The following is a 23167-nucleotide window of genomic DNA, read 5'->3' as shown; positions in this document are numbered from 1 at the left end:
GTGTATTAACAATTTTATATCCGATAATATAAACCAAAACACAAACCAATTATTTTCATATTTCTTTATATTTTTTTCAAATGGCCAGTTGATTTTTTTTTTCATCTTTTCACTAAAAATAAAAATGAACTCCTTTTTGTTGGAAGTATAAATGTAACACTTAAGCTGTTAAGCATGCACGTTCACATTCATATGCGCATCTAATCATACAATACCAATGTGTATATATTTAGTGTATACAAACGCATGTATCCACACGTTACACGTATTCTAATTACGTATGTTTGTCATGTGGGAAAATGCGTTTTTGCTTTCTTTTTTATAATAAGTAGTATATTTAAAATCGAAAGACGATCTTCAGAGAGAAAAACTTAATGATTGCTCACACCCGTTTGTCCTTTGTTAGATCTCAGATTCTTTTAAGTCACATTTCATCCGTACTAACTCTTAATTTTATAATCAATGTAACATATTAAAAATTGACTTTAGTGTCTTCTGGTGCACTTGAGTAGTCACCTCCAATTAAACTTTAACAACGACAACTAGAAGAAAAAAAACACAACCGTGACTTATTAGTTTAATGAATTGCCACTAGTTTTGTTTAGGGATTAAACTGAGTTTGTTTTAAAAAGTGATAAAAGCTTACGTTGAAACTTGTTTCGATTGAATTGACGGGTAGAGAGAGTAATCATAGACAAAACAAGAGATAAGAATATGAGTCCTAATACAACTCTATCTTATCGTAATAGTTGTTGAGATATGATAAAAATTTCAAAAGCATACGTTAATCTAATTCTGGTAAACTATATGTCTACTAAACAGACATATATGTCTATATACGAAAAGTTAAACGTGTGCGTCTATTTCTAACCAAACAGGATAAACAAAGCTATTTCAATTCTCAAGGGTTTGCATCGCAAGATTTGGGTTGGCCCGACAAAGAAATATATGGTCAAACTCTACTTTAGCCCCCAAGAAAAACAATATACAAAAAGGGAATTATCTACACAATATAACATTTTTCGTAAAATTAAAGTAACATTTTGAAAACTAAGACATTTTAATAAAGATAAGTAAAGTAGATAATTTCAATTGGTCGAGATTTGTTTTCCCTATTGTTAGATATTTCATAATTACGACTAATTAACGACTGACCTCGACGATATGTGTGCATAGCTTAAATTTCCCACAAGTAGTTATAGCGACCTCGACAATATCTGGATAACCTTTCCGAATAACATCTTTTTATAATTAATTTTGTAACGAATCAACACAACTTCGTAAAATCTTTCGTATTATTGGCACACTTGAAATTTTATTTCTTATCAGTGAGTACTGTTTATCACCCGTAGAAAACATAAACTACGTTGAGCTTGTCATTAATTAACATGTGAAATTTATAAAATTATCTTTTTCTATTTATATAGTTTCTCTGTTTTCTGCTAATAACGAGAACCCATCTAAACATATTATCACTTAAAAAAATGGTAACATACAATTTGATAGTTTCTCTATTTATCAGTTTAGACGTATAGTTTATTTCTCAGGAAAGTAAGATGCTAAATTTTGTTAATTTCGTGAGATATATAAAAGATATACTATATTGCTAAATATATGTGATTAAATGAATGAATAAAGTTATGCCAACGAGCCCTAACTAGAGGTTGGTGGGTGAGAATGATTCAGACCATTTAATTGCTAACGGTTTTGTGTTTCTTTAATGTTGTAATTTCGTTCATTTGAAAAAGAAAAAAAAAAACTAAACACCTATTTACAATATAAGTATAAGATATTTGACTTTTGCTCGTCTTTTCCTTTTCTTGTAGAAGATGTACCTATGTGCTGTTTCTATACAACATTTTTGTTTTTCAATATTTACGTGAATAGTTGAACCTGCTAGGCTATGAAAACAAAACAAACCTAGCCTGCGAAACCTAGTTTGATTCTCATTCTTTTTTTTTAATGGCTAAATATAATCCGTAATCCATTTCAGTAGTTAAACCTTAAACAAAACAGCTTTAACATATCGAATTGCTTATCTTATGACTTTGCCATGCACTAACTAAATACTAATTTAAGAGAGGAGTCCGTATAATCGACTACGATTTACGACTACTTTGTCAAATGCTGATCTTAATAAAAAGTACTCGGAGAGTATATTGAAGTATCATTCTTTCATCACAATGATCAGAATGTCATATACTATATATTTCACTAAAATACCATTTAATTTAAGAGTGTGTTATAAAAGTAGGTTTATCCGATAAAAAGTAAGAGTGAGATGAAGTACTATTCAGATATAACAAAAAGGTTAAACCTAGGTTTTTTGATAATTTGACAAATTTGTTAGTCGAAATGGTGATCACCATTTAAAAAAAAAACAATTTCGAAGTTTTGTATTAAAAAAATAAGAGAGAAGACAAGACAAAAGAGAGAAGAATGGGGAGAGGAGAGGGACGTGGCCGATCTGAAGACACTGACAACTTCAACGGCCGACGGAGACACCCTATCATACATACCTCTTTCTTTTTTCTTTTCTTTTTTTTAACGCATTTCCAATTTTTGTTTTCACCTTTTTAGTTATGAATCTACTCATTTTTCTTATAATATTATTATTCTAATATGCTTTCCAAAAAACAAAAAATGACATAAACGCAGACCATTTTTCAGCTTTTGTCCCGACGAAAATTTTCACTTTAACCCCCAAATTGTTATTCAAACTAAAAAATTTGAATAATCTTTTCTTCACCATTTTCCCCATTCCGCTTTTCTTGTTGCTTTGTTCATTTCATTTTCTTAAAAAAGATAATTAAGTAAATCCAAATATATATATACATTGCTGATCTTTAGAACTAAAAAGTAATATTAAATTGATGATAAGGTTTCCATTATGTGTTGTATGGCATAGAACGGTGCTTGTGACTGAATTGAAGTATGCATTAAACTAGGATGAACTAGTCATAGTTTCAGTTAATAACTTAATATCTTCATTAACAATTAATTGTAGTTTGAGATATATTGTTTTGAATAGTAGTATTTGGCTTAAATAATCTACCTTAACGAAATCTTTTTAGCAAAAAAAAAAAAAAAAAACGTTTGCACCAATAACTAATAAGTATGCCATAAAAACGATTATAGCCTTGATTTTAGCTAAAAAGGCTTCCGAAAACATATGTAGGCTAATCACACTACTACATGCGATAGTTTATATCATTTTATTTTGTCAATAATATGCATTATACGAGTTTTAATTTGAATAGTAACATACATATCAACAACAACACTAAGAACCCCACTAGATTACATCTTCTTATCATCTCTATATATTGTTTTTATGTTTGCACAAATTGCAGACCGGTTCACTAGATTAAACATAAACATTTAGTCTGCTTTTTCACTCCGGTCATATGTTGCGATCAATGTCGTACTCCATCAGAAATAACCCAACACCATTTATACTCTTACATTTAACTTCGAAATGTTATGTCACTCTTTAAAGCTTCGAATTTTTTTTTTTCTGACATACCTATATACTCTTTGTCCATTTAATTGATTTTATTGAAGGTGTGGTGGTGTTACTAAATAACGTGAAACATTGTTGTAAATGAATGCGTTAAAACAAGAGAAAAAATGCAAACACAGCAAAAAAAAGGGAAAGAAAAAACATAATGTTGCAAAAGAGAACTCAGAGACTTTTATATCAAAATAGAAGATCAGCTTTTTAATTTATTGTAAACCACATTTTCACACTTTATTTTTTTTCCTTTCACTTTAGATATTCCTGTGACTCTAGAGTCTACTACCAAACAAAATTGCAAAATTGCAAAATTCCTGTGTATTAACATAAATAAAACTTGTGAAAATCACATAAAAACATTCACATGTTTCACATCAAAATTCCTAACATGAAACCATTTGGTGTTTATTTGACAAAAACAAATCATTTGATGTTGATGAGAATGAGATTGGCACTATCAATTACCTCATGAATTATAATCGAAAAACTGATGATTTCAAGAACATAATTAAGAGTTCGTATATAGCAACAATATATAGAGTTAAACGACAGGAGGAATCAAATCTCTGTAGTTACATAACATTCATGGTCGACCCTGGATAACAAATGTTGAGATGTCAAGCTCAACCATCTCCATTCTCCAAGGTTAACCACATAACCTAAACCAATCGATGTGTTTATATACAAATAGTGTGACGATAGAGAGTAAATGATGGTTTTGAGAGCGATGGTTTTAATTCAATGGTTCATCCAATCCAACCAGCCCCCAAAACAAACTAAACAAAACCAGTAGAATCGAGATATAGAATCAACAACAAAAGCGTCTTACACCAAACAAATCATCAAAAGCTTAAATCCATAAATAAGTCCCGTGATTTGATATCTTCATGTCTTTGTGTATAGAACATGTTTATACTAGTGGTCGGTATATATATTATCATTAGTTGTCAAAATGTATGTTTGTTTTTGTTTTGTTTAGCGTGTTTTAATCAAACTCTTAATATAGCATAAACATTATAATCTGTAAAAGGATGGTCCCGGAGAGAGAAGAAGAAGAAACGGGGTTGTAATGTAAATAACGGTGGGACGGGAAAAAAGAATAGAGTAGGGAAGGCATGTGTTGTTGTTACTGATTAGCTGTCCTCTTCCTCTGCATTTACTCTTTGTGGGCCTCTAAGGCCCATTTCTCTTCCCTCCATCTTGTTTTTTTTTTCCTTTTCTTTTTATAATTTTTAAAAATTTCTTTTAAAAAGTGTTATATTATTAGAAACCAAATAAAACCTCGTATAATCACTAACATGGAGCTTTGGGGGTTCACTTATGGTGGTTCTTATTCCATTTTTTTTTTTGGTTGTAGGGCCTTTGAAACGAAAGATGTATAGATTTTGGTTTAATCATCATCTTCAAGAAAACCTTTATGTGATTTGATATGTTGGATGGTTAAATCAGTTAATTGATGATTTTAGTTTTGATGATAATATATAGTCCTCACATTTTGTTACAACTTTCTACTGTTTTCTTTGTTTTCCGTACACCAATTTGTCTAATATTAGAGAAGTAACAGTATTAATATGCTTTTGTTAATATATATATGGATGGATCTTTAAAGTTTAAACCTTAGCAAATTTTATTTCATGTATATCTATATAATATTGATTAAAATTAATTTCCCTAATTAAAATTCTTATAAATTTTTTTTACTAATACAATTATTATCTTTTAATAGTAACATTTTTTCATGAATTATAACTATAATTACTTTGTAATTTAATTTAACTGCATCAATATTTATATATATATCAGTAATAGTAATATTTATTAGAAATGAAAACCACCAAATTTTTGTGTCGGTATTTTATGAAAGAGAGTTATGGAATATATACAATATATATGCTTCTTTTGTTTTGTCAAAAAGATATACTCCTAGTAATAGTTTATTTTATCAAGGAAAACAAATGAATAATGCAATATCTTCTCTATTACATAAACACGCCCTTCTTTATTAAGTTTTAATGGACTCTAATGAAAGCATATGGCAAATACATTATTGTCAATTTTACATATCATATTATAAAAAAATTATATATACCTTCTCTTTTGTCGGAATTAAAAAAATTAATATATTTATTAAATCTTTAAAAATCTAATTTCTGGATGGAAAACTTTGGTTTTCAGCGCTTACAAAGTGCAAAAAGGGCCACAACGAAAAATTAAAAAAACAGAGAGAGAGAGCAAAAAAAAAAAATTAGAAACAAAAAAAACCTTCTCTTTCTCTCTCTCTCTCTCCATTGATTTCTACACAGACATCTCTACGAACCTCTCTCCCCAACTCATCTCTCTCTCTCTCTCTCTCTCTCTCTCTCTCTCTCTTTTTGCTCTTCATCGGATCTGACTTCTTCCCGAAAACCCACAATCTGTGATTCTTTGAATTCTTCAAAACACGCTTAGTCCCCAAATTCTCAACTACATAACCCCCAAATCTCATAACCACTTTCAAAGTTTCAATCTTTTTTTTTTTTTAACTTGAGGAGACACACAACAACAACAAAAAAACAAATTTTTAAAGAATTTGCTTGAAATTTTTTTGGGACTTTTTGATTACTCTGTTTGATCAAATTCAAATTTTCCGATGGGAATGCCTTCGCTGGCTTCAACACTACGACAACCATGAGCTACCACAACGAGGAAGCAGAGGAAGGAGACAACAACAACAACGATTGCTTTTACGAGTCTCTTGATCGTTTAGCATCTTCCTCTTCTTGCTCTTGCTCTGCTTCTAACTCTGATTACGATTCAGAATCCTCTCCTCGGATCTCCTCCTCCGCCGCTTCTCATGACCCTGAAGAAGAAGAATCCAACGGTGTTGGTCGCCGCCGTAGATACCCATTCCCTGTTCCTCGGTTTCCAATGGGTGCTTCCAAGTTCGATGTTTGGATCTCTGAACCTGCTTCTGTCTCCGAGAGACGTTCCAAGCTTTTAAACCAAATGGGTCTCAGCCGTGACCCGGTTCTCTCCCGGTTAAAACCAGGCTCCAAAGAAACGGGAGCCTCCTCAGACATTTCCCGATCGATCTCTTTTAATCACTTGGCTCGCCGAGAGTGTTCTGAAACTGTCGGCGGTTGTGCTTCTTGCATCGTGAGATCAAAATCCGACATTACCACTAGCCAATGTAGCGATCGGTATTTGTCTCACGGTAATTCTTGTTCTTGTTCCGTCACTAGTACTCTCTCTGTTCATCATCCTTCACATTCAGAGATCAGTAGAACCAGTCCGTCATTTGTGAATTGCAGTTTGGGATCAGGTAGTTCTGATTCCTCGATGCTTTGTGAGAATTCAACTGGTTCCTTGCGGTTAAATGGAGATTCTGAGTGTGTATTGAGCGAGAGTGTTGTGAATGAGAATGTTGAAGCGTGTACCATTAAGGATCTTGATAATGGGAAAGAGTTTGTGGTGAATGAGATTCAAGAAGACGGTACATGGAAGAAGGTGAAGGAAGTGGGAACTGGAACACAAATGACGATGGAGGAGTTTGAGATGTGTGTTGGACATTCTCCCATTGTTCAGGAGCTTATGAGAAGACAGAACGTTGAGGATTCTGATAAGAACACGTCTAAAGAAAACGAAGACAGTGGGAATAGTAGTAATAAGGATAATGCATCGAAGTCTAAGAAGAAAGGAAGTTGGTTTAAGAGTATAAAGAGTGTTGCAAGTAGCATGACTGGTCATAGCAAAGAGAGACGAAGCAGTGATGATAGAGATACATCATCAGAGAGAGGTGGTCGGAGGTCGAGCTCTGCTACGGATGATTCTCAGGAATCTTCTTTTCACGGGCCGGAAAGAGTTAGGGTTAAACAGTATGGGAAGTCATCTAAAGAGCTCACGGCATTGTACAAGACGCAGGAGATTCAAGCGCATAACGGTTCTATTTGGAGCATTAAGTTCAGTTTGGATGGTAAATATCTTGCTAGTGCTGGTGAGGACTGTGTCATTCATATTTGGCAAGTCGTTGAGGGTGAGAAGAAGGGTGAGTTGTTACTTGATAGACCGGAACTGTTGCTTTTGGCTAATAATGGGTCTCCAGAACCAACTACTATGTCACCAAGGAGAAGAGGGAGAACGTCTTTAAGCAGAAAATCATTGAGTTTAGACAACATATATGTGCCAGATTCTCTTTTTGGGCTTTCGGAAAAGCCCTTTTGTTCCTTTCAGGGACATGTGGATGATGTGCTTGACCTTGCTTGGTCCAAGTCTCAGGTTAGTTAGTCAGTTTATTTTCTTGGTACTGTTTGGTAGAAATTGATTGGTAGACAAGATTTAAGAGTAAACAAGCTTTCTCTGTTACTTTTTTCCTCAGCATTTGCTTTCTTCATCAATGGATAAGACAGTTCGTTTGTGGCACTTGTCCAGCCAGACTTGCTTGAAAGTATTCTCGCACAGTGATTACGGTTAGTAGGGTTCTCCGCCAGCTGCTTTTAATTTTTCTGTCTTTTGGTACTTGTCAAATTAACAACGTGTGTGTGTTTGCTTATTGATTGGAACAGTGACTTGCATTCAATTTAATCCGGTTGATGATAGATACTTCATCAGTGGATCCTTAGATGCAAAAGTTCGCGTCTGGAGCATACCAGATCGTCAAGTAGTTGACTGGTATGATCTTCATGAGATGGTCACTTCTGCTTGCTACACTCCAGATGGTCAGGTACACTAAATCTACCAAGTTATTATCTGAAGTCAGTTTTTTTCCGCATCTTTAAAGAGTTTTCCATCATTCTAAAGAATTACTGTTTAAACTTGAAGGGCGCTTTGGTTGGTTCATACAAAGGTAGCTGTCGCATGTACAGTGCATCAGGTAATGATGAAGTTCTTACTGAGATTTTATATCGCTTTTGTTTCTGCTATATCTTATTCTAGAATACTAGAAGTGATATTATCTCTTCTTTTTTTTTCAGATAACAAGCTGCAACAGAAAAGCCAGATAAATTTACAGAACAAGAAGAAGAAAGCTCATCAGAAAAAGATAACTGGTTTCCAGGTAAGGAAAAAATCACTTATTCAGGAGCAAAATCGGAAGGCGTTGTTCTTGATGGCTCTAAAAGTTGCTTGCTTTGTCTCATTTCAATACCTTAGTTTGTGCCTGGGAGCTCATCTGAAGTGCTTGTCACATCTTCCGATTCACGGATCCGCGTTGTTGATGGAACTGATCTAGTCAACAAACTTAAAGGTAAAGCAAACAAAACAATAACCTTTTCTAAAAGTATCAAAGCTTTGTCATTCGCTAGCCAAGGTATCGATCTTTTCTGTTTTCATTTCGTTTAACAGGGTTTCGGAATACAAGCAGCCAGATCTCTGCCTCAATCACAGCAGATGGGAAATACGTAGTTTCAGCGAGTGAGGACTCGCATGTGTACATATGGAAGTACGAGTCCCCTGCTTCTCGACCAAGCAAGAGTAATAACAACAAGAACGTGGCGGTAACAAACTCTTACGAGCATTTCCATAGCCAAGACGTCTCTGCAGCCATCTCATGGCCCGGAATGGCCTCAACAGAAAACTGGGGAACCCAAAACAGAGCCGGCGGGTTTAACAACGGGAACACCAATAATTTGGACAATGTATCCACAGCTAACCATCCTCCTACACCGGTGGAACAGCCAGGGAATCTGGACCGAGGAAACAGTCCACGGAACGGGATCATATCGAGCGCAACAAATGGATACTTTTTCGATAGAATGTCAGCGACTTGGCCTGAAGAGAAACTGTTGTTTGCAAGGAACAGAAGTGGGAATCGTCTGAGTACGGATTTGTCGTCAAACGGAGTGGTGGGGAACTCAGGGAATGTATCTGCTTCATGGGGAATGGTGATTGTTACTGCAGGTCTCAGAGGAGAGATACGAACATTTCAGAACTTTGGTTTGCCCATTCGGATTTGATATAAAGTGTACAGAGTGAATCGAGTGAGGTTTGTATGATTTTTTTAGCGAGCTTTTTGTTTTTGTTTTTCTTCTTTCTATTCTTGTGTTACAGATTCGTTTCCAGGAAATTGGAGAAAAAAAAAAAGAGAGGGAAAGAAACTATACTGATCATTGTAGAGAGTTACAGACACGAACAGAGAGAGATATGTTTATTGATTTTGGAAATAGAAACAGAGAAAAAAAGGAAAAAAAAAAAAATTCTTTTGCATCTCTCTGTGAAAGCTCAAGTCAGCTCAATTATGTTCCTTATAAAACTCCGAAACGTTGTCGTTCGTGTTGTGAACTTAGTCAAAGCAGCTTTGTCTCTTACTTAGGTTGTTGAGTTTGGTACTAAAACCCTAAAGAGAGAAAGGATAGCGAGAGTGAAGCGTTGGCACCGGACACCGGTGAAGGAGAATGATTCTGCTCCCGAGAGACCTAAAAGGACACTCTTGAGTTGGAAAGATAAGAATGAAGACGCTGAGAAATCTAAACCAGCTTCTGCGTCTGCGTTTGGATTCAGGAATAAAGAGAAGGTTCTCGTTACTTGTTCCCGTCGGATCAGTTTCAGGTGAGGCGTGTTGAAATTTAACTTAATGGTATTGATTTGGTTTTAATGGTGGAGCAATCATGGGAATAAACTTTTGTTTTAATTCAATTGGAAGGTATCAGCATTTGATGTTGAACATGGTGTCACTTCTGCCTCACTGTAAGGAGGATAGTAAGGTAGAAGCAAAGAGTAGTAAAGGCGCCACTCTTAATGAGCTTGTCGAGCTTAAGGGCTCTTCTTCCTGTTTGTTTTTCGAGGTAAATTTTCAATCTTTTTGGTACCTTTCAAAAATTCAGAATCAGTTGCTCTTCTATGGTCTTATATTTCGTTTGTGTTTTTTTGATCATTTGGTAAACCGGTTATGCTTTTTTTAAAAGATAGATGAAACTACAGAATTGATAAAATCTTTATTCTGGTTCAAATTTGGGATCTTTAGAGTCTCTCTGTTTTAAATGTCAGCATGCCTGGATTTATTTGTAAATGTAGTCTCTGGAGTATTAAACTGCGACATCAATGTCTTCTTGATATCTTCTAAGAAACTGAAGTTGTTATGTGTTTAATTTGTTTTCGTTTTTAGTGTAGGAAGCATAAAGATCTTTACCTGTGGATGGTTAAGTCTCCAAGTGGACCCTCTGTTAAGTTCTTGGTTAAGGCTGGTAATGTTTCCAGCTCCTCTTATTTAGTTCCAAAATAAGTGGCTGCAGCTGGTCGATTTGAATTGATCAACTTGTATCGTGTTCTGTCTCTGAGTTGGTTTTATATTTTGGTGAAGTTCACACAATGGAGGAGATGAAACTCACTGGAAATCATCTGAAAGGTTCTCCACCTTTGACATTCTCATCCAATTTTGATAAAGATGCACAGTCGAAACTTCTCAAAGAGATGTTAACACAGGTCATTCCCATTTTCATTCTCCCTTTGAATTGTGGATGAACCTTTGATAGTACCTGCTAGTTTTGTTTATTTTTTGGAACAATTTAGTGAGTTTTGTTTTCGTTTACAGATTTTTGGAATTCCCAAGGAACATAGGAAGTCTAAACCTTACCATGACCATGTGTTTGTCTTCTCCATCATCGATGATCATATATGGTTCCGTAAATACCAGGTAGGTTGATAAGTAAGCATCTCAGAAACCAACTGCTCTCACTTCATTTCAGTTTGGAAACTTTTAGATTAATTAGCCAAGCTCTGTTTTTTTCCTTCTTCATTGCAGATATCGGTACCTCATAACGAGTCAGACAAGATTTGCACAAGGCGGTCTAGATAAAATGAGTCTTATTGAGGTCTTTTTTAGCTATGACCATTTCCAACAATTGTTTTGTTGTTGTTATAAACTTCTAAATTTCACAGAATCAACACAATTTTGTCTTTACTCCCCTTTTAATCGATAAAAAGATTCTTTTCTTGCATATTAACAACAGAGTTATGTAAGTAAAGACTGCATCTTTATTCTCTTTGCGATGTTCAAGAAGAAGCAAAGCAATTTGATATCTTAATCGTCATCATAGGCCTAATTTACATAAACAAGAGAGTACGTAATAAAAGAACAGAGCAAGAAAAGAAATAAAAAGAGTTACGATTAAAAAGCATAATTTAAGTTTAACGAGAATTAGCCAGCGCCCAGTTAGCCTCACTTCCTCTTCTGGGTATGCCATTGACCTTAGAACAAGCATCAACTTTGAAGTTAGCTCCACATAAAACACCTTCGCTATCAATCCTCGGCATTGCCTTCATGTTATTAGTCGGATGTTCAAAGCTCTTAAGCCCTGTCTCACTGTGAAACATACACCCTGCCATATACAACAAACACACACACACAAAATCATCAGACTTCAAGATCTCAACTCAAAAGTTTCTTTCTTTAAAAGTTATATGGTGATAAAACAAAAGAATCTAACCAGTAGGGAAAGGAGCAAATGATTTAGCACATCCTTGCTTAATGATCTGAAGATCATCAGACATGACAACAGATCCATCTCCAGAGATCCCCCAGTAGAGACTCTCTCCTCCATCAGAACTCAGAGCAGAGAAAACAGAGGAGTTTTGAGAATCGTAGACGACGAAAGCAAAGCTTCCATCGAGACCTCTAAGAACTTGATCAGCTGGGTAAGGACCACGATCACGAAGTGTTCGGTAAGCTTCGATCACAAACATAGCCTCGTCAGAGTTCTTCCCAGACAAACCGTACTGTCGGTTCAAGTTACAGAGGTTGTTCAATCTCCCAAGAAACATACAGTAAATCCCATCTAGTCCACAGAACAACCTGAGAAAGAAAAAAAACAACAGATTTTAAGAATCTATGAATTGGGTTTTGGAGTTTGATATATTTGTGTATATGTTTGTATATATACAAACCTCTGGCGAAGAGAGGTTTCTTGGCGAGCGTAAGCTAAGACGGCGGATCCAGCGAAGTTCATGGAGAAAGCTGAGTCTTGGTGACGAGAGAGGAAGTCAGAGAGAGTTTCACCGGGAAGTTTAGGGGTTTTGCCGGAGAAATGAGACGCCGGACTGTTGAGCTCCTCCGGTGGGTGAGCAAAAGCTTTCTGAAATATAGCCAACATTTTTTTTTGTTTGAGTTTTCTTTGTTTTCTCTGTTTGTTACTGAGATTAATCAAATCAAATGTGATACGTTTGGTGAGGACAACGGAGGTGTTATTTATACGAGAGTGATTATTACACAGACACGAGTTGATGACTTGGATTTTTTGAGATAAGACTGACATGTCTGACGTGTTCTTATCCGTTTCTTTGTTTTGTTTTTAAAGTCTATAATTATCTCTTTCTTTTTATAAATCTGTGTAGGTTAATAAACAAATTTGGGGGAATCCAACGGTCATTATTGGTTAGATATTTTTAATTTGACGAGTAAATCTTGTAATGATATGATTTATTTAACGTGCCACGTTAGGAAAGTATGATTCCTTTTTCTTTCTTTTTTTGTCAAGTTGTAAAAGTGATAGGATATTTTTTTTTTTTTTTTTGACAGCGAAAGAGTAGTGGTATGATTGTATGATATTTATTATTTTCTTATCTTTCAATGAAATCATAATGATTTGTTGAATATCACAATACTGTATTTATGGTGAATCGGATATTAAGGATATGTAAAAATGCAATTAACTTTTAGGATATGTTAATTTTGGTAATTAGTATTTTCTGCTATCATTTTTAATTTTATCATATTTTTTATTAGTAGATACTATCAATTTATGATCTTTTTACAAATAGAATCAATTAATGATCAATGTAATTCAATCTGGTTGGTTTTGAAGTCTATACGTTGAACGGGTTGAAACTTCGAACATATTCTCCAGACTTGTCCAAAGATGAAGAACAAAAAAAAAGAGAAATTTTCAAAAATATCAGTAAAATAAATTTTTGTTCCAAATTAAGCACAACATCTCTAAAATTCCAAAAATAGCACTAATTAATCTTCTAAAATTAAATCATAAATTCAAAATACTAAACCATACCTATCAAAACTATAACCTAAATGTAAAATTGAGAACCCAAACATAAAAAAACAAATTCTAAAATTTAATTTTAAATATTTTAATGTGTTAAATAGTGCTATTTTTGAAAATTTATAGAATGTGTGCTATAGTTGTTCATAAAACTTGGTTTAGTGCTATTTTAGGGTATTTCTAAAAAAAAAAAGCAATTCTCTATCAAAATGGTGTTCCTCCATATCGAGGCATACTATGAATGTTTTGGCATCAATAGTTCAATACTGTTTTACTAGGAGATGTGATAGTGATGCTAAGAATATTTCATGAATGCATCGATAAAGAACTTGCTAATGGTAGTGATGAGACTGTAAAATGAAGATACATCTTAAAACAACTTGCTAATGGTGGAGATGCAATTGCAAAATCACTTAATGCATTATACTCCCTCCGTTTCAATATATTGGATGTTTTGAGGTTTATTTGATGTTTCAAAATATAGGATGTTTTCAGGTTTCTATGCAGCTTTTAGATTAGTTTAATAATTTATATTATGCAGTCTAGTTTATGATTGGTTGAACTTTTATAAAGTAGTATTTTCTTAATCTGTGTGTTTTACTCAAAACATCCTATATTTTGAAACGGAGAGAGTATAATTTATAAGCTTGGGCAACAGACAGACGAACCGTTTTTGCTTTATATGGCTATAGTTTTGGTCGTTTATACAAATTTCACTTCACATTCTATAATGTTCTTTTGAGTGTGGTCACCTAGAAGAACTCCGGTGTTTGTTATTGTGCTATTATTACCTCATGTCATGATTCTGTGCAGTAAGGAGGGTGATCCGGAATATCTTCTATTACTCTCACAACTCGAAAAATCAAACAGATACAAATCATACAAGTTATACCACTAACCAGTTCGAAAAATCAAACAGATACAAATCATACAAGTTGTGTACACTAACCGGTAACTCCAATCTGAATCTTGTTCATACAAACAGGATTATACATCTGCCTTTTTATCAACAAAGCCTGCTACGAGAACGGCCACAATGAAGAAAGATTTCGGTTGGTTCTAAGCAGCCGCGGAGTGAGTCGTGACCAAGCTGAGCTCTTTCGTTATCTCCAAACCCAAATAGACGACCACGTTGAGTGACCACAATGGTGTGATACAAACCGGTGCTAACTTGAGATACACGGTGTGGTTTCAGACACTCTAATACTCTTGGCTTCAGCACTTTGTCTGATAGTCTTCTGTCCGGGAACCCAAGGCTTCCAAACCCCATCCACCCAAATCCATACAATAATCCACCTTCCACCAAAACAAAAGTCTTCCTTTTTCTTGCACACACCTGCAAGAAAAAGCAGAGTCATGATTAGGGCTGTCTAAATCCGGTTTAACTGATCCGGAACTAATCAAAACTCCACACATTTACAAACAAACACAAAAACATTCAGCTACATTTTTCTTTACCAAAACTGAATGTACTCTCAATCTATAATGAAAATCCTCTAGTCTAGAATACGTTTGGCTATAAACAGATCCCAACCCAATTTTTGATTCTACTTGAACTGATCACTTATTAGTTCTTAGAGACCACTCTAAGATCTTAGAGAATACAGGAACAAGGTGTAAAGGGATCATTATCTCATTAACTGAGATGGAACAGATGGGAGAAGAATCTGACCTGGACAGCAAGACAATTCTTGAGATTGACCAAAACTTGAGGAGTGATCTTGTCGTTTTCATCTCCATGGCCTAGAGCACCGCAGTAACCTTTACCCCATGTGTAGACCTAAGTTTCAGAAAGATTAATCAGAACAAGATTTCTTCTGATTTCTGAGACCAAATAGAGACAAAATAAGATGATAAACAAAGAACTTACACGGCCATTGGAATCAAGTGCCACAGCGTGTTCATCGCCTGCAGAGACACGGATTATATGAATGCCTTTTCTTTTAAAAGCCTGAATAACACGCGGCTGGAGCTCGTCCTGTTGCTCTCCATGACCAAGGCAGAAATTAGAACCAGAGCCAAACGAGTAAACTGAGCCATCCTCTGTTACAGCTAAAACATAGCTGGGTCCAGCTGCGATTTGCACCACAGGGCCAATGCTTTTAAGAAACTCAACAACTTTGGGAACTGGTCTGTCCACGGTATCGCCATGACCAAGCTGCCCATGTGTATTTGATCCACAAGTATACACACGCCCTTCCCTTGATAGAAACACAGTGAAGTGAAGCCCAGCAGCCACCTGGTATAGAAGATGAGTTTGTCAGTGTTCGATAAACTCAATTTAGAAAATCAATTCATCTTAGATAGGGTTGGTATCAGTTTTACCTGCTTACAAGGAGTCCCTTTCAAAGCCTCAACAAGCTTAGGCCTAAATATTGGACGGCTAGTATCTAAATGACCACAGCAATGCGATGAATTATCCCCACATGTGAGAACCTGTGTCAGATTTCAAATAGATTTGTTGGCAAGTGACTATGGCAAGCGACAATATACTCATACAATAGGTTAAGTGAAAGAGAAGCTACCAACCTCTCCAGATTGCAATACGAAAGCAGAATGGTTCTGTGTAGCTGAGACTTGAGCCACTTGAGCAGGGAAAGGAAACTCTATAGGCGTAAATGCTACGCATTGAGTAGTTTCAGGGCCATGAGCAAGAACACCAGACAAACTTACACCACAAGAATAAACCTTCGAGTTGTTGATTAGCAAAGTGTGATACTTTCCAGTTGCAATTTGCATCTGCAGAGAGAATGAACGAAATACATTTGAGACTTAAACCAAATTAACCAAGAATCAACATACCATTTTGAGCTATATTCCTAACACTTAAAGAGATGTTCTTCATACCAAGCTAAGTAACACTACTGTCTATGTAAAATGAAATATTCACCGATAGAAGCAAAGACCAAAAAAGCAAATGAAATCATACTTTGCCTTGAGAGGTTTCAACCATATCTGAGGATTGCTCAACTGACTGTAAGAAACTCAAAAGCCGCTTCCAGTTTCCCTCACAATTGGCAAAGAGCTCTTTCTGTGTAATCAAACCCATTCCAACATAGACAGGATGCACAGAGCAAAGCAGAGACGCCGCGTAATCAGCTAGTGATCTGTATTTCAAAGGGTAGAAACCATGGCTGCCTCCGAAAACCTTAGAGGTCAATTCCAAGCTAAGTAGATCAACCGCACTAAGCCGCCCAGAGGTCAACACCTCCAAGATCAAATGAGAAGGAATATCCTCGAACGAAACCACCCAGTTTCGATCAGCCATTTCCTTAATCTCCAAGAACAGAGTTTTTCAAGATAACCTAATTCGAAAAGGACGAGACTTTGGGGTCTGGCTTCAAGCGGAAAAGGTCAGATTTTGAGACGGAATCTGGAGCAATTGAAGTAGCGTATGAAGAAGACGTTGGAAGGTAGAAAGAGATAAGAAATCGAATAGGGAAAAGGAGTTATTATAGATGAGAATCTCGCAGTTGGTCGTCTATTCGAAGATCGGAAACTAATCATGAGAAGGAGGTCTTCAGATCGAAATGAATCAATCCACCCAACACACACGCCAGCTTCTTTCGGAATTCGCCTGCTCAGAACAGAACCAATCCAGAAATCAATCAAAATTAAAGAAAACCCCCAAAAAAAGGAAAAAACTTTCGATTGGAAAATAGCGTAGAATTGAAATCGTAAATAGGGTTTTTGGAACGAGAAGATCGAGAGGAAGAAGAAGAAGAGAAGAGGTGTTATTAGTGGTGATGGATCCTTACCTGGAAAGCAAAAGCTCTTGACTTTTTCGGTTTTCGGTGCCCACTTAAAAAACAAATGAAACCAAAAAAAGTCTTTGAAAAGGAGCTTTATTTATATAAGAAAAATGGTGAAAGACGTGTGAAGAAGAAGAATGAGTAGAGTGGAAAGTTCAAATATCTTGCTTCTTAAGCTTCTTCTTTTGTGGCGATTCTTCTTCTCTGTCAAGAGAGATGATGGATGTTTTTCCAGAATCTGTTGTTGCGCAAAAATCTCCGGTTTAACTTTAATTTTCTACCTAAGACTGTTGTGGTTTGCGTGCTTGACACGTGGAAGACTAGATTACACTCACGCAAAATGACGGGCTTTTTAGGTTATATTAAAGGCCCAATAATGATACTAACTTGTTAGTTGTAAAACAGAGCTAATCAATCTATTTTACACAGACGACGAAAAGAAGAAGAAGAAGAAGAAGAAGAACCGATTTGATAACACGAATCGTTCTTCCTCTCTTAATCTTGCTTGGTTTGTTCTTCATTTACCATCTCACTTTACTTGCGGGCTTTTCGTATTTGCTCGAACGATTCAAGGGTAAAAGAGAAAGAGGTGAGCCATAATTCTCAACAGATAATAATTTCTTGTTTACGAGATGTTAAGAATTATAATTTCTTGAATCTAAATCGTGGTAGAGAAAGTTTTTGGATTCTTTGTGTTCTTCTTCTTCACCTTAATAAACAAAATGATACAGGAGAGAGAGAGAGACAGTCACAGAGATGGAGGACGAGGAGTATGTAATGATTGATCTTGAAGACGTTTCGAGGCACATTGACATTCCAGCAGATGCTCCTTACACTTTATCAGTTAGTTAGTTCAATCCTAATTCTTTTATGTCTTAGCTATCTGTGCTCTCTTCAGCTCTTGCATTGCTTTTTTTATTTGACATTGTTTTATATCCTGTCAGGGTTTGGATACTTTGAATCCGGTATTGACCATTGATGGCAAAATCAAGCTGGTGAGTTGCAATTTTAAAAGTTTTTCTAACTTGAGTCAGTTACTCTTTTGCTTAAAACCATTCATTCTCTTAATGGTGTTAGATTTGATGATTCTTTCAGGTTGGAGAATATCTTGAAACGATTGGTACATGCCTTGCTTTCTCTGAAAAGGGTTAGTTTTCACTTCTTTCCTCTTTATGATTGTCAAACACCTGTTTCTCACCAACATCTTATTGTTTCAAAAGATACATGTCTTTTGAACATTTTCTCTAGTATAGTTCTTTGTCCCTTCTACTTGTGCTGGTTTTTGAGTTGCGGTTTTTTCATTTCTTTGATTTTTTTTTGCAGAAGAAGTTTCAACAAGTGAAGACCAGATGCCACAGAAGAAGATAGTTGAACCTGTTGCAAAACTCCACAAGATTCTTAAGTTTAGGTTAGCAGCAGCATTAGACAATGAAGATGGAGGAGAAACCAAAACAAACAATTTGTAAAAGACCTGATTGCATCGGGCCAATCTTTGATCTTGTTCCTTGACAAAAAATCAGACTTTGCAAAATTTTATAGACAATATGAAAAATGTGAAAACTGTTAGCCAAAGGTAGCATCTTCCTTTTTTTTTACTGAAGCAGTTACTTTTTCGGCCCAAAATACATCAAAAAGGATAAATCAATCTGGTGTTGTTTCACAAATAGTAAAATCTCTTACACAAAGGACGACACAAGCATCTCTCATCAATAAAATTCAATCCGGTGTTGTTTCACGCAAAATGTTACAAACAACAACATAGGTAATGATGTAAATGTTGTACAAGCTACTGATCTGGAAGTCTGTCTTTCAGGTAGTTCAACACAGCTTTTGTTCCTCTTTCTAGAATTGGCCTCCTGATGCTGTTTTCAGAATGTTGGTGGAAAAAAAATATCAATCAATCGGGTATGATATTGTTTTAAACCTTTTTACTAATGTGTCATTTTTTATGATTTAAAAGAAATACCTTCTTAATGGGTTCCCGTCAAGCCGTAAAACCTCAAGTGTAGGCTCAAGCAAACCCTAACGAACAACACAGGACTCTTATTGCACATTATACATGTCTATATGTTTCAGTTAAGAAAAGCAACAGAGACTTACCAGTTCTGGAGGAAGACTTGAAATGTTGTTGTTTGATATGTCCAGATGTTTGAGTGAAGTCATGTTCTTGATACCCTGCATGGGAAAAACAGATCCAATGCATCAGCATGATGTGAAGACTTTAGTTGACTAGCTGATTGCTGCCAGGTTACACTAACTTCCAATCACAGATTCAGCAGCTATTCGACGGTAAAAACCACAAAGTAGAGCACATATCCATATTATTACCTTGGGAATCGACTGAAGTGAATTCTGGTTCAGGTCAAGGATAAGCAGGTTAGATAAGTTGAGGATATCTTCAGGGACTTCAGATAGCTGGATTCGACTGTCAAGTGAAAATATAAGGTAAGGTATCTTAAACCAGTGAATAATAGATGGACGATGAATAATATAAAGTATAATAACCAACCTCAAATAAAGCTCTTGTAGTTGTGGCAAGTGGCAAAACTTAGGATGCTCTCTGAAAACTGCAATACCACTTAGGTCTAGAATCTGAAGCCCAGAGACTGCTTGAAACCCATCCAGTGGAATCTTATGAGCAAATAAAAAAATGTGATGCATTAGCTCTTGGTGGAAGCTATAATCAACTATTTAAATCTAATTCTATTTGAACATACTTGCGTCAGGGGATTATTATCCAACTTCAAGCACACAAGATTGGGAAGTGACTTCAAGATCGCACCTGGCCAATCTTTAATCTTGTTTCGTGACAAAATCAAAGTCTGCGATTGCAAATATTATATGAGTTCAATAACAATAACTCATAGATCTTTATGTAGCACAGGGATATGTAGCATCTTCTTTGTATATTTAAGAAGAATATATATGGGAAACCGGAAACCCTATTACCTGAAGGGAAACAGATGAAGAAAGTTGAGCAGGCAATTCCTCGATAGAGTTTTTAGAAAGATTAACTTTCGTGATCTCACCAGATTCCCAAACTTCTGAAGGGACAGTACTCAAGTTGAGACCTTCCAGATAAAGTTCCTGAGTTTTGTGCAAACAATTAAGATAATAATTTCCTGTTTCTATTAAGGACATGGAATTCTTAACACAATTGTGCTCAAATCTGTGGTTTCACTTACCTTCGAAGAAATGGACATACGAGCTGCTGAAGCAATTACATTTTCCTTTGTTGGAGTGCTTGCACTTGTTTCTATAATTGGAAACCATTTACAGTTAGCAATGACCACATAGATGAGAGAGAAAGAGGGATGTTGGACCAAAGTACCTTCACTATTAGAAAGGCGGCTCCTAAGATACTTCAATAGAGCAGCTGTAGGACCATTTACTAATGCGCTGGAGACAAAAAAGAATGAATATTGGCCTTTTCAAGTAGCAATCCAAATAAGACCAGGCAATCAAGAAACCAGACAGAGACAGAGTAAAATGAAACCTTCTTAGGGTTCTCAAAGGATTGCCAACAAGCACAAGCTTTCTCAGAGTAGTCATATTTCCTATAAATGTGAGGACAAGAAGTTTAATGCTAATAGCTCCTCTTATGATGCCATATGTAAATTTATAATGGATGCAGAAATGGTTAGTGCTGTTTGTTAATCATACCGAGGTCAGGATGCAATCCTGTCAATGAATTATTTGAAAGATCTAGGTACGAAAGCTTCAGTTTACATGCGCCAACTGGATATTCCTTGAGCTGAAAATTGGGAGAAAGCATAAGTGTTTTAGACCATTAATTAGAAAGTCATTGTCAATAGATAAAGGTTTGAAAAATATATAAAAAGAATGTCCGAAAACAATATCCATCAACGAAATGAGCACAATACCTGATTAGAACGAAGATCCAATGTTCCTAGACGTGATAGATCTCCAATCTCTGCTGGTAATGTTGATAGCGAGTTCATTCTGGAATTAAGTACGAAAGAAGAATGTCAGTTGTGAAAGTATCTAATTAGATTCCATGTAATTCCAAACAATCTTTCTGAATAAAACATAGTAGAGAATTACCCCATATAGAATTCCACAAGAGAGGAGCAACCGCCTATTGATGGTGGAACAGAAGAGATTTCTGCATGAATCAAATATGTAAACAATTCAACAACTGTTCTGATGAAGATCAAGTCGGATAAGGCGCGAAATAGTATCTTCTTAGTTTATACTTACTGTTCTGATGAAGATCAAGCCGGATAAGACGCGAAAGGCTTCCTATATTTGGAGGCAGACCAGTCAACATATTCTTAGCTGCAGTAGGAAAATAAATTAAAGTGTGTACAAGAATCTTTCAAACGCAAAAGAAAAATTGAATATCATTACATGCATTAAGTTCTGTAAGCATGGTCCATGATGCTATGTGCTTCTCAGAGAGAACTGTGAGCTTGTTTCCCTGCAATAGGTTTAAGAAGATACATTGGTAAATAATCTTGCTTTACCCAATACCGTTGCCTTTTTCCAGGCTCGCCATAGCACTGCATTTCGAAGATAGTGAAAGAAGAAAAAAGAAATGCGAAGTAGCCACTTTAGACTCTAGGAAGAAATCAACAGAAATACCTCCAGATCCAGTTTAGATAATTTCGAACAGTTCACCATGTCTTCTGACAGACTGGAAATTTGATTATTTGAGGCCTGTGGGTAACAATAAGCACAATCATTTCAATGAAAGAAGAAGTAAACAAAACAATCAACTGATCCAGAAGCAACATAGAACAACCTTCAAATCGGATAAGTCTAAACATCTTCCAAGAGATTCTGGCAATTCTTTAAGACGATTGCTTGAACAGTCAAGCCTGAAGAGATAACAAGGAGATCAATCAATTATGAACTATGTGAATGCGCCCAATGCCCTAATTTAAGTCGAACCACAGAAGTTTTATGCCAGGATGGAAATAACCTACTTGACAAGAGAAATTGCTGAACCAATTTGTTCAGGAAGTTCTGATATTGAGTTGAAAGACACATCCAACGACTTCATTGCTGTAAGCCTATGAATGAGTTAAGAGATCAAACAATTGAACATTATCAAGCTAAACAGAGTGGAACCCAACTACAAAGATCCAGAAACACTTACTCCCCAATAGCTGCTGGAAGTTCAGACAGTTTATTGTGACTGACATTAAGCACAACCAAACAAGCAAGGTTCTTAAGATCTTCCCTTAAAACCTCAATGTCGTTATGTGCCAAAATCAACTTCTGCAAATCAACAGCCTGCCAAATGGGGAAAATTATCCAGTCAAGAATCTGATCACAGAACAATGCATCAGAAAACAATTCAAAAAATCGAGAAAAAGCTAATTACCTCCCACCAGTTTTCTCCTTCCCCTGTCGCTTCCAGACATTGATATACCTCAGTAGGTACATCCCTGAAAAATTGAATCCCAAATCAGTAAACATTACTCTGTTAGCAAAGACTATGCATCTCCTGATGGGATCCCGTGAGAAAAGGTCGAGCTTATTCTAAGCAATAGGATCAAAACCTCGAAACTTGACTGAGTCCCGATCAAGAGATCATATTCACATTCTAAACCCATTTCGGAAAACTAAAACAAGCAAATAAAAATCGAAACTTTCTCACAGTCACACCAACTAATCTTACAAAAAAATCTGAAATTTCAATCCAATCCAAAAAAGGAAAAAAGGTTGATGAAAATTTAATGGATCTTACTTGAGAGATCGATTGGAAAGATTTAGAGAACCGGATGTTCGAGCGGCCTTCAGAATCCGATCCATTTACACAGACTAATCTCTCTCACTTCGTCGCTCTTCTTCTTCTTCTCTGTCGTTTTGATCGGAGATGATATGTTATTATTACAGTACCCACTCTTCTTTCGGAAAGTTTAATGCTTTACGAAAAGTTTATCTCTTTTGATCTCATTTACAAA

General features: G+C 35.7%; 5 protein-coding genes and 1 pseudogene across 7 annotated transcripts; 3 read left to right on the top strand and 3 right to left on the bottom strand.

Annotated features, from left to right (window-relative positions):
* On the top strand, positions 5748-9826 carry LOC104745850 (WD repeat-containing protein 44-like). Its single transcript, XM_010467214.2, has 7 exons — positions 5748-7771; positions 7872-7962; positions 8059-8216; positions 8315-8366; positions 8467-8549; positions 8645-8738; positions 8837-9826. Exons 1-7 carry the CDS (start codon positions 6185-6187, stop codon positions 9445-9447), a joined length of 2676 nt encoding a protein of 891 aa, XP_010465516.1. The 5' UTR covers positions 5748-6184; the 3' UTR covers positions 9448-9826.
* Positions 9824-11547, top strand: LOC104748207 (annotated as a pseudogene).
* On the bottom strand, positions 11442-12665 carry LOC104745851 (stem-specific protein TSJT1-like). The gene is made up of 3 exons (XM_010467215.2): positions 12374-12665; positions 11917-12281; positions 11442-11808 (listed from the first exon to the last, which is right to left on the bottom strand). The coding sequence occupies exons 1-3, from the start codon at positions 12577-12579 to the stop codon at positions 11618-11620; spliced, it is 762 nt and encodes a 253-aa protein (XP_010465517.1). The 5' UTR covers positions 12580-12665; the 3' UTR covers positions 11442-11617.
* Positions 14298-17495, bottom strand: LOC104745849 (ultraviolet-B receptor UVR8). Of its 2 annotated transcripts, XM_010467213.2 has the most exons (7): positions 17241-17495; positions 16412-17059; positions 16012-16221; positions 15808-15918; positions 15353-15721; positions 15155-15262; positions 14298-14818 (listed from the first exon to the last, which is right to left on the bottom strand). In XM_010467213.2, exons 2-7 carry the CDS (start codon positions 16748-16750, stop codon positions 14489-14491), a joined length of 1467 nt encoding a protein of 488 aa, XP_010465515.1. In that variant the 5' UTR covers positions 16751-17059; positions 17241-17495; the 3' UTR covers positions 14298-14488. The 2 variants fall into 2 exon arrangements, with proteins under 2 accessions (XP_010465515.1, XP_019092588.1); XM_019237043.1 differs by lacking the exon at positions 17241-17495 and having other exon boundaries at positions 16412-17216.
* On the top strand, positions 17612-18806 carry LOC104745848. Of its 2 annotated transcripts, XM_010467210.2 has the most exons (5): positions 17612-17823; positions 17966-18077; positions 18179-18229; positions 18330-18381; positions 18558-18806. In XM_010467210.2, exons 2-5 carry the CDS (start codon positions 17991-17993, stop codon positions 18698-18700), a joined length of 333 nt encoding a protein of 110 aa, XP_010465512.1. In that variant the 5' UTR covers positions 17612-17823; positions 17966-17990; the 3' UTR covers positions 18701-18806. The 2 variants fall into 2 exon arrangements, with proteins under 2 accessions (XP_010465512.1, XP_010465514.1); XM_010467212.1 differs by lacking the exon at positions 17612-17823 and having other exon boundaries at positions 17966-18081.
* Positions 18858-23114, bottom strand: LOC104745847 (plant intracellular Ras-group-related LRR protein 6). The gene is made up of 21 exons (XM_010467209.1): positions 22951-23114; positions 22585-22648; positions 22357-22493; positions 22184-22270; positions 22000-22075; positions 21840-21914; positions 21606-21675; positions 21456-21533; positions 21300-21360; positions 21119-21197; positions 20898-20988; positions 20731-20791; positions 20566-20633; positions 20420-20490; positions 20184-20321; positions 19952-20056; positions 19744-19865; positions 19563-19659; positions 19335-19409; positions 19201-19256; positions 18858-19096 (listed from the first exon to the last, which is right to left on the bottom strand). The coding sequence occupies exons 1-21, from the start codon at positions 23013-23015 to the stop codon at positions 19021-19023; spliced, it is 1752 nt and encodes a 583-aa protein (XP_010465511.1). The 5' UTR covers positions 23016-23114; the 3' UTR covers positions 18858-19020.

The sequence above is a fragment of the Camelina sativa genome, chromosome 15 (genome assembly GCF_000633955.1).
Source record: "Camelina sativa cultivar DH55 chromosome 15, Cs, whole genome shotgun sequence".
Lineage (NCBI taxonomy): Eukaryota > Viridiplantae > Streptophyta > Magnoliopsida > Brassicales > Brassicaceae > Camelina > Camelina sativa.
The sequence above is the reverse complement of the archived record's forward strand: the minus strand, read 5'-3'. Positions and strand labels throughout refer to the sequence as shown.

Coding starts and splice junctions, on each gene's coding strand:
- LOC104745851 (XM_010467215.2), bottom strand. CDS start 12,579: ATGTTGGCTATATTTCAGAAAGCTTTTGCTCACCCACCGGAGGAGCTC. Junction 12,282..12,373: donor GAAACCTCTCTTCGCCAGAG/GTTTGTATATAT, acceptor TTTCTTTCTCAG/GTTGTTCTGTGGACTAGATG. Junction 11,809..11,916: donor ATTTGCTCCTTTCCCTACTG/GTTAGATTCTTT, acceptor TGTATATGGCAG/GGTGTATGTTTCACAGTGAG.
- LOC104745850 (XM_010467214.2), top strand. CDS start 6,185: ATGAGCTACCACAACGAGGAAGCAGAGGAAGGAGACAACAACAACAAC. Junction 7,772..7,871: donor TTGCTTGGTCCAAGTCTCAG/GTTAGTTAGTCA, acceptor TTTTTTCCTCAG/CATTTGCTTTCTTCATCAAT. Junction 8,739..8,836: donor TCTAGTCAACAAACTTAAAG/GTAAAGCAAACA, acceptor TTCGTTTAACAG/GGTTTCGGAATACAAGCAGC.
- LOC104745847 (XM_010467209.1), bottom strand. CDS start 23,015: ATGGATCGGATTCTGAAGGCCGCTCGAACATCCGGTTCTCTAAATCTT. Junction 22,649..22,950: donor CTTTCCAATCGATCTCTCAA/GTAAGATCCATT, acceptor TCAATTTTTCAG/GGATGTACCTACTGAGGTAT. Junction 19,410..19,562: donor CACTTCAGTCGATTCCCAAG/GTAATAATATGG, acceptor TTTCCCATGCAG/GGTATCAAGAACATGACTTC.
- LOC104745849 (XM_010467213.2), bottom strand. CDS start 16,750: ATGGCTGATCGAAACTGGGTGGTTTCGTTCGAGGATATTCCTTCTCAT. Junction 16,222..16,411: donor TTGAAACCTCTCAAGGCAAA/GTATGATTTCAT, acceptor TTCTCTCTGCAG/ATGCAAATTGCAACTGGAAA. Junction 15,919..16,011: donor TCGTATTGCAATCTGGAGAG/GTTGGTAGCTTC, acceptor AATCTGACACAG/GTTCTCACATGTGGGGATAA.
- LOC104745848 (XM_010467210.2), top strand. CDS start 17,991: ATGGAGGACGAGGAGTATGTAATGATTGATCTTGAAGACGTTTCGAGG. Junction 18,078..18,178: donor ATGCTCCTTACACTTTATCA/GTTAGTTAGTTC, acceptor ATATCCTGTCAG/GGTTTGGATACTTTGAATCC. Junction 18,230..18,329: donor TTGATGGCAAAATCAAGCTG/GTGAGTTGCAAT, acceptor TGATTCTTTCAG/GTTGGAGAATATCTTGAAAC.